This window comes from Coptis chinensis, chromosome 2 (assembly GCF_015680905.1).
Source record: "Coptis chinensis isolate HL-2020 chromosome 2, ASM1568090v1, whole genome shotgun sequence".
Lineage (NCBI taxonomy): Eukaryota > Viridiplantae > Streptophyta > Magnoliopsida > Ranunculales > Ranunculaceae > Coptis > Coptis chinensis.
In genome coordinates, this window is record NC_141457.1 from 14385309 (window position 1) to 14400333 (window position 15025).

The following is a 15025-nucleotide window of genomic DNA, read 5'->3' on the forward strand; positions in this document are numbered from 1 at the left end:
ATTATGACTGAACAAACTAACAAATTTCTTTTTTATCATCTCGCTGCTAAACAATGATATATTTGGAAACTTCAGAATATCCCTTATAAAAAAAGAACAAGATAATCATCATGCGATGCTAACTATTTAAAATAATAATTATAAGAATATTGAGTTAACATCTTATCTGATATATTGTTAGAATAATCATTATTTTCGAACCTAGCTCCAATTGCCTTTTATCTTAAAACCATACAATTTCGCATTCTTGTAGTTCGAAGGCATCTTATAAAACCGATAATTCTGGTTGTGATGGTTATGATATCCCAACGCATAACTTTTAAAAGAAGCCTTGTTTTGTTTTGCAGAGGTTTCAATAACTCAAACAAAAGGTTCAAGACATACTCCGAAGTTTACAAGCATACCTCGCAAGAGTGGGATTTCTTTCTAAGAATTTGAGGGCAAGAATGCAGCACAGTAGAAACGAAGCAAGGAAAATTGCATTATGGAGGGGATGTAGCGTATGGAAGAAGCTTGAAGTTGTGGGAAAGATAAACAGTTTGTTTTAAATTCTTGTCTGACAATATGGACCGGGTCGATATTTGGGCCCAAACTGATATAAATGCATCTCGAAAAATTGAAATTTTTTAGCAAAATTTCAAATTTTCGAGAGGGGGCGATGTAGTGTGCAAATATCGTGTCTTGAGATATTCTAACTGATATTTCAAAACTTGAGACATTGGCATAAGGGTCAATGTCTCGGTATATTTCGTAGTTGTTTTCAAACATTTGCAGGTATTGAGCGGGAAAGAGGAGGAAGACAAAGAACACGTGTCAAAGATTGACTGGGTCAAAACCAAATCAGGATACTATATAAAGAAGGGAAGAGCAAGAGAATAAGATTCATTAGTTCATTGGTCAAAAAAATCATTAGAAACAGGAGAGAGAAATAGAGAGAGAGATTGTAAATTTCTATGGCCAATCAATAAAACTTTGATTCAATTCATCTTCTTCATTCATTCTGTTCATTAATAAGGTTGTGTGATCTTAGAATATTTGAGAAAAGGTGTTATTAGACATCACATAATATGTGAACAAAAGGCTTAACCATACCGGTATATATGCTTTTTATTGCACAAGAAGTTTACTTATATGTTTATCATCCAAAAGTAACTGGAAGCACTGGTAATTATAAAGCACGCTATGTAATAAAGAGAACCAAAATTTCAGGTTCTATCGACGATGAAAAAAAATGAAATACATTTTATTATTTATTTAAATTGAATATTGAAAGCAAATTCAATATCTTCTTGGTAGACCTTTTCCAAGAATTTTCACCACGGAACGAACGAACGACCACGCTAATAAATAATACGCTCAACCTTAATAGGAACAGGACGAATGAACGAGGAAATGTTTCTTAGCTTCTCTCCCTGATTACTTCTTGAATTGGTTTTGCGAGCGCTGCATATTTAATTTACAAGGCTACACTTCCTTCTGACCTCTCCTTGCTTCCCTGTTAGAACCTGTATCTCTCCCATTTTGGTCATTCCATTAACAAACTTCGTTTCCCAAGTTGATGGTATAGCTGAATTGCCTCTCACTTCTCTTAAAGTTCGTATATCAGTGAGTAATGACTGGTCCGATGTAAACAAGCCTTTGTTTTGTAACAAACCAGTGTAATATTTGTTGTCTAAAACGGTAGGTGTGAATGTGTCCATGACCACAATCTTATCGACTGTGCTTACACTGCCACATTGTTGTCTTAATGATGCTGCCAGATTACTGTTTAGAGTAGGATCTGGTTTTCCAGAGTTCTTGAAGTTTACTTGCCTTCCAGAGATAGAAGAACAATGAGAAACACCTATGGAATGTCCTCCTGCAAGCCGGCAACAAAATTTTGTTTATTCCTTAATTAGTTTTTAAGATGGTTCAAGGAACTCAATATGAAAGAAATAAAAAATGCTAGCATAAAACGAGTAGGACAATACCTGAGAGGGTGACCATCTCCTCAAGAGATAGGCCCTTTGAAGCAAATTTTTGAATGAGTGAACTAACATTGGAAGAAGGAGGTGGAAGGTTTTGTAGAGCTTCAGATTCTAGAGAGATTCGGCCATCTTTTCGCCCCCCACGAACAGCGTAACGGTTGAACCTACCAGTCTAATAATGATATGGCCAAGCAAATGAAACTCAGTAGAAAAACAATCTTATTTTTTAAGATACTCGAGAAGTTATTTGTACTGTTTCGTGAACTACTATAAGTAGTACTTACCAGCGCAACACTTTCTCTGGCTGCATATGTAAGAATGTCAGCGCATGATACTACATTAGGACATTGGCTCTCCAAAACTTGTTTAATTTGGTCAATGACATTGAATCCTTGGAGGCTAGGGTTATTTGGAGGTGCATCTTTCTCTGCTTTGTTAGTCGATGTAGAGTTTAGTAGGATAGATCCATCGCATCCCTGCATGGTTAGTTAAACAAGTTTCAAATAGTAAGCCACGCTTATTGTTTTATCAATTACTTACAACCATATAATAGTTCCAAACTCCATCAATTAATTATAAGCATAAATGTCACACACCCTCACAAAGCAATCATGGAAATGCATCCTTATTATCCTAGCAGGAACCCTTGGATCTTTACTAACAATATCCGCCATCAACTTAGCGATTAGATCCTCAGCTTGTGGACATGATTTTTGGTAATAGTAAAACTTAGACAGTCGTCTCCAGCTGTGCCCAAAGGTCTCTCACCCTTACCATTTCTCCTACCCCTTCCATGGCGGCCAGCTCCAACATCTGATATGAGGAACCCCAGGGCAACAAGGCAAACTACTGCAAGAAACTTCATTGTACTTAATGATATATTTGTGTACTTAGTAGTCTCTCTTACTCTTTTTCTCTACAATATAATGAGCTGAGGAAGTTCCCTTCTGCTTTTATAGGCAGGAATCCCTTTCTCTTTGACCTGCAAATGATACATTATTTGTTACTCGTCAAAGACATACTATATTTATTAGCAATTTCTAAAGCAAATTCATTTGATAAGAGTGACCAAGAAAAAGAATATATGTTTTTAGGTTGAGATATATGTATAAAAGCTCAACATGAGATTATATTATTGCAGCAGAGTTGATAAACGTGTAATGCAGAAAATGCAGTAATAGGACAGCATTATTGAGGTGTATTACAACAGATTATATTAAGCTCAACATGAGATTATATTAAGGCACAATGAAGTTTTGTAGTTTAAATGAAGTGTACAGTTATATTTGAAGTCAGTGTTGCGAAGATTAATGTCGGAAGGGCTAGAGTAATAGCTTTTATATCTGCGTTACAAAAACATGATCGAATTTCAGATTTATTGTTCAGTATAATAGGAGGTCACCACACCATAACCGGCTAATTCTCAAATTCCAGTGTTGCTTAACCAATCAAACCCTAAGTGATCAGAAATGTTCAGAATTATTTATATTTTTTTTGAAGATAGAAAAGATAAACACGAATTTGAGATTTAATCATAACTGTAGAAATATTTAAAAGTGTTTCAATTTAAAAATTTGTTTTCTTCTTTTAAATAACTTTTACACCAAGTCAACTGGATTCCATTGTCTAAAATATATGGAATAAGGTATGAGTGTCTAAATAATGGGGTGATAAAACTTGTAAGTATAAAAATCCAAACGTGGGCCGGGCACACTCCAAATGATTTGTGAATTTATATATGACCAAATACAACGATTTTTCAGATATCATTGAGTTCAGGAAGAGTTTATCGTGGCTCCTTCCATTTACTTGACAAAACTTTTCCGAAAGTCGAAGACCCAGTCTCATACTTCAAATTATGTGCACTGGCAAATTAGGTGAGATTGTACTGGCGATTCTGTTAACAACGAATCATCATCAACGACTTCACTTGATAATTTGATTGTCAACCATTCCATATACGGTATACACTTGGCATGAATAGACTAACAAGTAACAAGTACAGAACAACCACCAGATTCTTGGTTGTTATGTGAGACCCTTTTTTAGTAGCACTTGATGAAACCGGGAAGATCCTCAAACTTTTAAGAGAACGATGATAGATTCTAGCATTGAGGAAATAAGATTGGATGGTTCTAGCTGCCAAACTCCATCAATAATTCTTATTGATTAACCCAAAGTAGAACTGAAACATTGGTTGACTTGTGACTTGTGAGAGAATAATAAGACCATTTCAGAATCAAATTCACTAGTGAGTTTGGTTCATTTGATATCGACACCCTGTTAAAAACATGAGTAAGACCTTAATATTTTGCATTCGAATTTATAGATAAATAGGAAGGAATTAAAACTGGAAGAAAACTTAATAAGATCGAATCCAAGTCGCTCATATTAAAAGGCTCGGACTAAACACACAACCATATCTAATGATCTAATGATCTAATAGCAGGATTTGCAGCAACAGATTCTGACATAGAAAATTTGTTGTCCAGCTATCCGAAAAAATAAATAATCACAACTGCGAGTTTCACATAAACGCACAACTTCAAATATACATTTTCTGGACAGCAAGAAGCCTAGACCCACTATTTTCGGGCCGGACTCTATTTTTGGGCCCGTAACCCATTTGATTAACGAAACAATTGAATTGGGCTTTGACTTAGGGGTGATAAAATGGTCAGGCCGGGCTAGCCCGGCCCTCAAACAATAAAAGCCCTAATAATTGAGGGCCCAGTCAGCCCGTTTCTATTTTGTATTGAGGGTCGGGTTGAGTAGAGTCAAGTATGAAAACTCAAGCCCTTACTCCGCCCTTCGACCCTCATTTTTGAGGGCCAAATAAGGGCCGGGTCGAGCCCGATCTAATTATATTTTACTAGTTTATTTTTTTTTTGTAATTTTTTATTTATTTTTATTATACTTTGATTATGTATATCAATTTTAACTAAGTATATAAAACTAATTCTTATGCCTTTATATATATATATATATAGATGGTGGAAGAGATAATATTCTTAAAATCTCTACATTTTGGGATTTGCTTTTATGTATGATTTATATTCCTATCACTCAATTAATTACAAAAAACGCATATATTATGTTATATTATAATATATCCCATATTAAAAACTAATTTAGTAATTTTTTTATACAACTTAGATAATTAGAATATAATACATAAATATAATGTAAAATAACAAGAAAACGTATGAGAGTCAAGTGAGGGCTGATGAGGGTTTAATGAGGGCCGAGCTCATGCTTCAGAACCTAGGCCCTAACCTGCCCCTTATAAGCATGAGGGCCGGGTCGGCCTGCCCCTCAAATCTGTGAGGACCAACTTTTGAGGACTTGAACATGCAATTTTGAGAGCCGGGTCAGGACGGGTTGAGGGCCTGAGGGCCAAATTATCACCCTAGTTTGACTTATGTTTGCCTAGTGGAACGGTTTTTACACGGTTTATCTAATGCCACATGGCTCTTTGTCATTGGTGGTGATGATCATCTCAGTATCTCACGAGTATCATATATGGTTGTCTCGCGACCTATTAGGACAAGTATCAAGGTTGTCTTGCGACCTGTTAGGATCTTTGTAGCATGGATCCATTTTTGGTGCAATTTTTGCCATGCTTAGTTTGCTTCCCACCCAGTTAAAAATCTCCACATGGCAATAATTACAGATCACAAAGCTCATCACGTTTCTCCACCCAAAAGTTGACTTTGTACATTCTTAGTACTGTACTACTATTACTACTGTGCTATCCTTGCAAAAACAGACAAAACTAAAACATCCCATAGTAAGACAAAACAAATAAAGACAGTTAAACAAAATACGTTTTTAATTTTTTATCAGTTGAATGAATTAGTAGAGATACAAAGCGTAGAAAATTTTGGAGGAAAATTGTGAGTGTGATTTCATTTTGTATTGTTGGAAGTTGGAACCATAGTAGAAAATATCGTGATATATTGCGAAATATCACGATAAATATTGAGATTTCAGTATAAAAAAAATACATAAATATCGCGATAAATTTAGAGATATATACAACTACAAATATCGACGATATTTATGATATTTTAATATATATATTGCGATATTTTGTTTAGATAATAATTTTATTTAATATTTACCATTATATTTCAAATAAATATAAATGATATATCGTGATATATTAATATCAAGAAATATCTACAATATTTATGATATTTATCGATATTTTAGATATATCTACGATATTTTCATATCAAACAATGTAAAATATCCCTAAAGAGAGGGAGATATCCCTAAAGAGAGAGATATATCCACAATACATATCAAGAAATTGAGTATCGATAAACTCCTATATCCTGATTTTTTATACTATGGTTGGAACTAGGGGTGTGAACAGTCCGGTTCTGGTCCGGTTCTTAGTGTTATAAGAACCAAGACCCATTTAATTTTACAGTTTATTCGGTTATGGTTCCAGTTCTTCACGGTTCTTAAAATTGTGGAACCATACCCATAACCATTGATTCCTAGTAGGTATTCCCGGTTTCGGTTCTTTATTTCGGTTCTTAAGAGATTCATTATTTACACGCATTTTTATTGGTTTTATTAAAAAAAAAATGAACTCAAAATACAAAAATACCGCACAACTTAAAAACCAAAATTATGGTAATTGATATTGATATTTTAAAATTTTACAGTAACTATCTAACATATTTAGTGGAATTCCGATATTCCGTTTGAATTGAGCTATGATCATATCGCCTCTTCTTTAATTCTTTTTATTTTGAAAATTTTTACCATCTTTTCATTTGAGTTTGATACGAACAATTGTATATCTATTAATGGTCATCGAGTTACCTGAGTAGATTATTGTCATGTTCAAGTTAGACTTACTCAGTTGTACTAGCTAATAGTTCAAGCTTGTTTTGCACTACGAGCTCGATTTCGAGCGCAAACTCAAGCTCAGTTATGCTCGTTTGAACTCGAATTCGAGTTTAAGAAAAAAAAAAAAAAAAAAAATGTCAACAACCAAGACTACAACTTCAAATTGAAGAGCATATTGTCTATTATGGAAAAAAGAAGTAAATAAACTTACATAAACTATTGCATTACAATTCCATGTAAGCTCAGAGTACCAAACTAGTATAATAATATAATCCGGTACCTTTCTTCCTAAAAAAAAATACACTAATTTTAGCGTTTTCCTTCTAATTAAGATATCAGCAATGCATAGGGTTGTTAAAAAACAAATTGGGAAATCGAAAAGCCAAACCGAACCGAGGTGAACCGGGTGAAATTAATGGTTTTTTACTTCCTCGATTCAGTTGGCGGTTTTCAAAAGGCAAAACCTACTGGTTAGGTCCGATTTTTTTAATTTGGGGGTTCAATTAACCGATATAAACCGACCCAAATCGGGTGCTATATATATATATATATATATATATATATATATATATATATATATAAACTTTAGAGTTTTTTTATTATAATTTTTTTTTAGCTAAATGGTTCATGTTACTGAGCACTTGAATACTTGCTTCCTGTGATTGGTGTTATAACTTGTCAACATGTCTGAATTGACACCAATACAATTCAATATATTTATTAAAATTTACTTGGCTAGTGATCAGTGATTTGAAGCTTGATAGAAGGCCCAAACTGAAAACCGGATTGAACATTCGGTTCGATTTCACCTTAGTTTTTATTCAAGTTTGGTTCGGTTCGGTTTCGATTTAGTCGTACTTTTAGATAACAGAGTATATTGGTTCGGTCTATGGTTTCTATAGGAACCGATAGAAACCGGACCGAGAACGATAGCCCTAGCAATGCAAGCAAGACTCCATCAGTTTCACAAAAAACCTACAACAATACACAAGAATACATCACTTGAACTGTCGAACACAAAAGTTCCCCGATCAACCTTGTTCAATTTCTGATCGACTTCCGTTACCCTTGGTCATAGCCTAACTGACCAGCATAGTCAAAGCTTCACATGTCTCAATTTTCGTGACTTTGTTATTTTCGCCCTTATAGTATCACTTATGGTGGATGATTTTTCGTAATATTTGTTGCGAGAAATAAAATGAAACAAATGGTGGCGAATATGAGTATATTGTGTGGATTTTTATAAGAAAGACAACTCTAAGTGGCGAAACAATTGTTATCAAACACACATCTTATATTTAAAATTTGATCAGTTAACCTGCTATGTCGAAGATACAAATCCAAATTCAATAGTCTTAAAAAATATATTACTAAAATTACCAAAAAAAGAGAGAATGTATTACTAAATTTTTAACATTTTGGAAGACCTTTATCATTTTACTCTCCATTTATTTACTCATTATTATATATTAATGTGACTAGTATATCGGTGGACATTATTATGCCTTTTAATAAATATATGATAAAAATTAGTGAACTAGTAGGAATAAGGTACTTGCATTTTAGACTTGTATTTTTAAATTTTTTATTATTATTATTTTGGTTATGCATAGCTTTATGTTTTTATCAAAAGAAATTATAAAAAAAAAAATGTTTTAGTCATAATTTGGGGCAATTCACAAATTTGGTGTTGCAAAGGTGCACAAGTGTACAATCAGTCCGGTTCTTAAGCGGACATGAGAGAGAAATGGGCCAAATCAGCTTTGCGGCGTAATTTTTACAGTTAGTAGATCCCGTAGGTACGAAAAAGAGAAAAAAGAAAATAAACTGAAAGAATAAAAAACGAGATTCACAAGTTCTTCTCCAAACAACACTTCGTCAGTTCGTCTTCCCCAAGTCCCCAACAGTTTCACCCATCTAAAAAAAAACAGTTTCACCCAAAAAACATTGTGTTATTATTTTGAGCTAGTGCTCGTCTCTCTCTCTCTATAGGATCACTACTACAGTCTCAAACTCTCTCTCCTTGCCTCCCTCCCTCTTTTTGGTTTTCTTTTTCTAGTCTAACCACCTTCTCGATGCTTCGCGAATTTAGTAAGACCAGTTAAAGTTTGTTGAATTGTAGTTGCTCCTTCATTTTTATGGAATCGGAAGCTTTGAGAAAGTAATGTTGTTCTAGACTTCTAGTGTAGATTTGTGAGAATTGGTGTGCTGGATATCATGCCCAAGAATTAGTTCATAAAGTTACAGTCAAACGACATTAAAAAACCAATTCATGTTGCCTAACAAACAAAGGTTTAAAGAACTAATTGTGGTTAATATGAAGAATTGAGTGTAGATAAGCATGTTCCCAAACTCAACATAAGGTTTGAGTAGTATGTAGATGTATGTTGTAAGAAGTGACATAACATATAAGTATGACAGTTATAGTGTCATATCTACTCGCAAAGCTTATATATGACAAGAGTATGAACATTCATTGTTCATAGTCCAACAAGAGTATCTAACAAGACTATGAACATTCATAGTCTGCAGATGTATGTTGTAAAAAGTGACATAACATATAAGTATGACAGTTATAGTGTCATATCTACTCATAAAGCTTATATACGACAAGATTAAGAACATTCATTGTTCATAGTCTAATAGAGTATGAACATTCATTGTTCATAGTCCAACAAGTGTATCAAACAAGACTATGAGCATTCATTGTTCATAGTCCAACAAGAGTATCCAACAAGACTATGAACATTCATTGTTCATAGTCTAATAAGACTATGAACACTTAAACAAACTTGATCTCCACTTACTAGTTAGTTCAAAATGTTTCTTCTCAAAGATAAAATTAGATCGACTTTTTCTCCAGCAAACCTTCTTCTCTCAAGCAAACCTAATCGAAAATTTGAGGAACCAATTTGTTTATCAAACTTTTTAGGGATTAATGGAAACAAAATAAGTAACTCTTAATTACCATAAAACAATGGAAACAAGAGAAGTAACTCTTAGTATTATTAACTCAAACCAAAACTGAAAACCCTAATACAGACTACCAGCCTTTATATAGACGAAATACCCTAATTACCACAAAACTCGAAATTTTCCAAAAATGGAAAGTTTTGGGATAACCACATATTAAGAAACTACTAATCAAAATAGAACTAACCCAATTGACCAAATAAAAAACGGACTCTCCTATCAAAAGATATAGCAAAAACAAAACTTTCCTAAAATGGCAAAAATGTGATTTTGAAGGCCTAAACGATGGATTTAGGGTGCGAGAAGGTGGTGCCCACAACACTGTGGGTTATGCTTATTTTGACGTTTCTAATCAAATATGGCCGCATCCATGTCTTTCCGACTTTGTTGCCCGCTTTTCCAGTTCATTGACATATGCATCATATGCCAAGTTTATTGACATATGCATTGGTAAACTGTACTACATCAACTATGAACACTGAATATTCATAGTCCAACAAGAGTATGAACATTCAGTGTTCATAGTGTATGAACACTGAATGTTCATAGTGTAACAAGAGTATGAACATTTAGTCCATTTGTGTGAAGTACTAGTTATTCCATTTGTGTGAACTAGTTATTTGAATTTAGAAAACTATAAGCTGGCTGCCATAGGACTAACACCACCTGGAGACGTTTCAAATAGTTTCAAATAGCACAAGTTAAACTGTAAAAGTTAAGAACTCAACCGTAGAATCCAAATGTAGCTAGAATTAATTCCAAAAACTCAAAATGAACCCCAAATTTAATAGTACAAATTGATAGAATAATAGAAACTACCTGAAAAATGGCATCCAAAAGCAATTTAACCCATCATAACTCTGTTGTCATCTTGTCGAAAATGCATATCGAGTGTGAGATTATAGGCTGAGCAGCTAATTATATGTATTTTGATAAAATAAAAACGCTAGTTTTACCCACAAATAAGCAACGAGACTCAAACGCAAGTAAAACTAAAGCTATTTTCAACTAAGGGTTTATCAAAGTTTTCTACTCTCGATGCTATCGCAATAGAGTTGGAGTAAAAGATTCGTTCCACTCCTAGTTCTTTAGAATTCAATGTTTTTTAAGATTATCGGTCTATCCAAGGTTAATGACAGTAATGATGGAAATTATACTACGGTGGGAAACTAGAAAACAATATGCAAATAACAAAATGATGGAATTCAAATACTAACTTGACAATAGAGAATGAATTAGGGGAATTTGATTCCACCTTGATTCGGCTTAATCAACCAACAAAGAAATGTCGTAATCCAAATGTCAATGCTTTCGCAAAACAACTGGTATTCTAATCCCTAATTATTCATGGCAATCTCTACCAAATAATAACTAACATGTGAAGTAATCAAACTCATTCTCATGGTGAACTAATTACTTTCTAGAATTGAATAGATTATCACGACGATTTCTAAGCTATCAAAAATCAAGTTTTTATCAATGCTTCCTCAAACCCCTTTAATGGAGGTTTAGCCTAGAGTCATCAAACTATCATTTCTATACGAATTTAAACAATACATGATATAAAGATTGTAAATTTACTATCTTGATCTAATCAAGAATTCAAAACTAAACTAATAACTACGAAATGATTAATAACTAAATGGTAGAAATTAAATCTAATGAATAATAATCTAATGATTCCAAATGAACTAAAACAAGATTTAAAACTAATTTGGAATTATAATTATGATTTAACTAATTATCAAATGAAGACAACCTAATTTATGAATTAAAAACAACTAAAACTAAATAAGAATTTAATCAAATAAACTAAATTGAGATGAAAACTAATACTTTATTATAAAACTAATAGTGATTCTAAATAATAATCTACTTTTTTTCTAACACTAACTTATTGCAAAGTAAAAACTAGATCTAAAACAAGCTATTGAAACTAATAAATGGAGTCTAAAACTAGATCTAAAATTATTGGCTAATGGCTACCTAAAAACTAGAATGCTTAAGAGTTCAGTCATGTGTCTTCAAATGGATGGGACAAGATCCAATTTTTCGTGCATGGGCAGAGGAGCCATGTTTTGGGCCGAAAAATTGAGCTCAAAGCCCAATTTTTTCAGTCCACAGAGGTCTTTTCAGCTGGATTTGACTATAACAGACTTTTCATCCACTTTTGGTCCTCTGATTGGGTCAAGGATTGGACCATTGGAAAGCTCTTTCCAAGCCGGTCATTTTGACATAAGGTAGGCCCAATTCCGAGGTCTGAGTCCAAAGATACGGTCTTCAAAGGTTCTGATGACTTTTGTGCGCTGTTTCTGCCCACGTTGACTTTGACTTTTCAACTTTGACCGGGCTTTTTAAAGGCTTTTTCTCCTTGAATCTTGGCCTTTAATCACAAAACTTCTTAGCAACCAACCCTTGCTCCTTTATCTCGCAAAAGTGACACATTCCTACACATAATTGACTCCAATGCCTGAAATACATAAAAACACGTAATCAGCATTAACTCTTATTTATTACTCACATAATTGGTGTAAAAGTATTATTGTTAAGAAAACTATAGTTTTGGGCTCTTATCATATTTCTATAGCCATAGTTAGCATCACAATCGTTTCCCATGTGACTAACACCCGACCCATGTTGCTCTCCACCTTCACCAATACTATTACTATTACGAGTACTAACATCTCACTCTCCTACAACACCATAGCTCCTAGGGCAGGCATAAGAGCCATTAATTCCACTTGAACCACCATAGCCACGACTACCAACAGCCACGCTGCCACTAACACCTAGAGTGCTCCATTGAGATGCTAATTCATATTCTATATTAGAATTATATGATGCAGAGCCATAGCCAGGTCGATTGCCATTACCTGCAAAAAGAAAAATAACATATGTGAAATGAGAGAGAGAGAGAGAGAGAGAGAGAGATTCTACCTAAGGAAGAATAACTTTCGTCATCTGTACTACAATTTTGAGTTGTGTCATCGTCATGCAGGAAAGGTTGTTCACTGCAACAAAATTAACATAACAATGAATATTTAAATTTTTTATCAGGAATATAAAAATGGAATGATAAAAGAGAATTTCTTACGGATTTATAAGTTTTGGACAAGTTCTTTTATCATGTTATCCAACCTGACCACATCCACTACATTTTCTGCCATGATATTTTTGCACCTTCCTGAATGCCTTCTCCTTTAATCCCTTAAGCCTTTTTCCACATCCTTTTGGCCTCACATGATTCCGTTCATAAAAACTATTTTCCATATTAGAACCCTTTTTTCCCGGACCTCCTACACTTGTACCACAACCAAACGTTTGACTACTCGTACCACAACCAATCACCAACTTATTAATTTCTACAAGTGCACTCTCCAAAGCATCGGTATACACTTTTGTTGCTTCTTTACTTCTAAGGGCCTTGTCAACTACAAGTGCAGACATTTTAATCAATTCACTCCGCTCCATTAGATATGATTTATCATCTGTGATCTCCATTCCAACATCATCTATAACTATCCTTGATTTTGCAGTTTTACACCATCTCTTTAAAATATACTGATCCGACAATTTATTAAAGTCATGCATCTTATTCAAATAAGCCAAAATATATCTACAAGGGACCCCCAAACTCTCAAATTTTTTGCAAGTGCATGAAGCCAAATATAAACTTTTATAATAAAGAATTTCCCGAACTCTAGACTTTTCCACCATTTTATTTTGAACTTTCTAAAGACGACAGTCGTCATTTTCACCAATAAGCTCAAATTTGTAGTTAAAGCTCATATACAACTCTTCTTGAAATATAAAAAACAACTCAAATGTATAAACTCCAACCATGTGTACCAAGAAATGGTGCAACATTTTCATTTTAGGTTTCTCAATCATATCTTTGTGATCAGCCATCAACTCTTTATTACGCTGGTGCACAAGTCCCCTACCATATTGAATCATAAAATCTACCAATGAATTTTCTTTGTTAACATACCTCTTGAAGAATGAGTGGGCGCTTTTTGCTCGTTGGCTACTTGACATACCAGCTGAGAAAATATGGTTCACATGTGCGAGCACCCATCTTGACCGGATTTCATACATTGATTGTAGCCATTTATTATCACTTAAGCCACTTCTCTCAACAAGCTTTGTCCACCTCGAATCAAACTCTTCCTTCGTCTCCAAACCCCATATGCAGTTTGAGAACTCCATATAATGTTGGATATACTTAACCTTATCTAACTTTACAGAGAACTTCATAAGTATATGTCAACTACAATATCTGTGGTAAGTAGTTGGAAGAACGGTAGATATGGCTTTTGTCATTGCTGGATCTTGATCAGTTATAATCATTTTTGGAGCCTCACCTGACATAGTTTCTAAGAATTGGTTGAATAACCAAACAAAAGACTATGTTGTCTCATTACATAAGAATGCGCATGCAAAAACAACAGTTTGACCATGATTGTTAACTCCAAATAAAGGTGCCAGAATTAATCCATATCGATTGGTGTTGTACGTAGTGTCAAAGATGACTACATCACCATAAAACTTGTAAGCTCGTCTAGCCGTCGCGTCGGCATAAAAGCAATGTGTAATTCTTTTTTCATCATCTGACTCAATCTTAAAAGTGAATGAAGGATTTTTATCTTGTTCAAGTTTTAAGTACTCATGAAACATGCCTCCATCTTGCCCCTTCATCTCATTACGCTCATCCCTACGAAGGTTATTTAAGTCTCTCTCTATAATATCAATATGCTCAGTTCCCCCTGACTGCACTCCAAGAAGACTGAACTGTTGATGTGGTGAAATATTTACCATGCTAAGCTGTTCACTTAATCATCTTTGGGCACCAGAAACTCCACAATAAGATCGTAGAAGGTGAACTCTTTGTGGGGTTGCCAATGAGTGGCTATACCCCTCAACGAAAACACTAACCACGAAAGTACCAGACGCTAACTTCCGTAGTGCGATTTTTGCTTTACAATCTTCTTTTGAGTTGCCTCGACACCTTTTCGTGTCAATGTCTGCTATTAGTGAACATTTTCCTTGTTTGTAACATACGTACTCCTTTTTTATGATCTCATCATCTTTCTTTCTCTCCGACCAACTCCAAACACTAAATCCAGCTTCTTTCACATAAGCATTGTAAAAACATTTAGAATCAACTAGTGTCTCAAAAACTTGACATTTTTTCGGCTTGACACTACATGATACTTGAG

General features: G+C 34.1%; 2 protein-coding genes across 2 annotated transcripts; both read right to left on the reverse strand.

The window, feature by feature from the left end:
* Positions 1-1165: 1165 nt before the first annotated feature.
* Positions 1166-2714, reverse strand: LOC147515024 (peroxidase 5-like). Its single transcript, XM_086594431.1, has 4 exons — positions 2564-2714; positions 2252-2443; positions 1971-2139; positions 1166-1858 (listed from the first exon to the last, which is right to left on the reverse strand). Exons 1-4 carry the CDS (start codon positions 2639-2641, stop codon positions 1452-1454), a joined length of 846 nt encoding a protein of 281 aa, XP_086450557.1. The 5' UTR covers positions 2642-2714; the 3' UTR covers positions 1166-1451.
* Positions 2715-14213: 11499 nt separating this feature from the next.
* On the reverse strand, positions 14214-14624 carry LOC147515025 (protein FAR1-RELATED SEQUENCE 5-like). The gene has a single exon (XM_086592772.1). It carries the CDS (start codon positions 14622-14624, stop codon positions 14214-14216), a length of 411 nt encoding a protein of 136 aa, XP_086448898.1.
* Between the last annotated feature and the right edge of the window lie 401 nt (positions 14625-15025).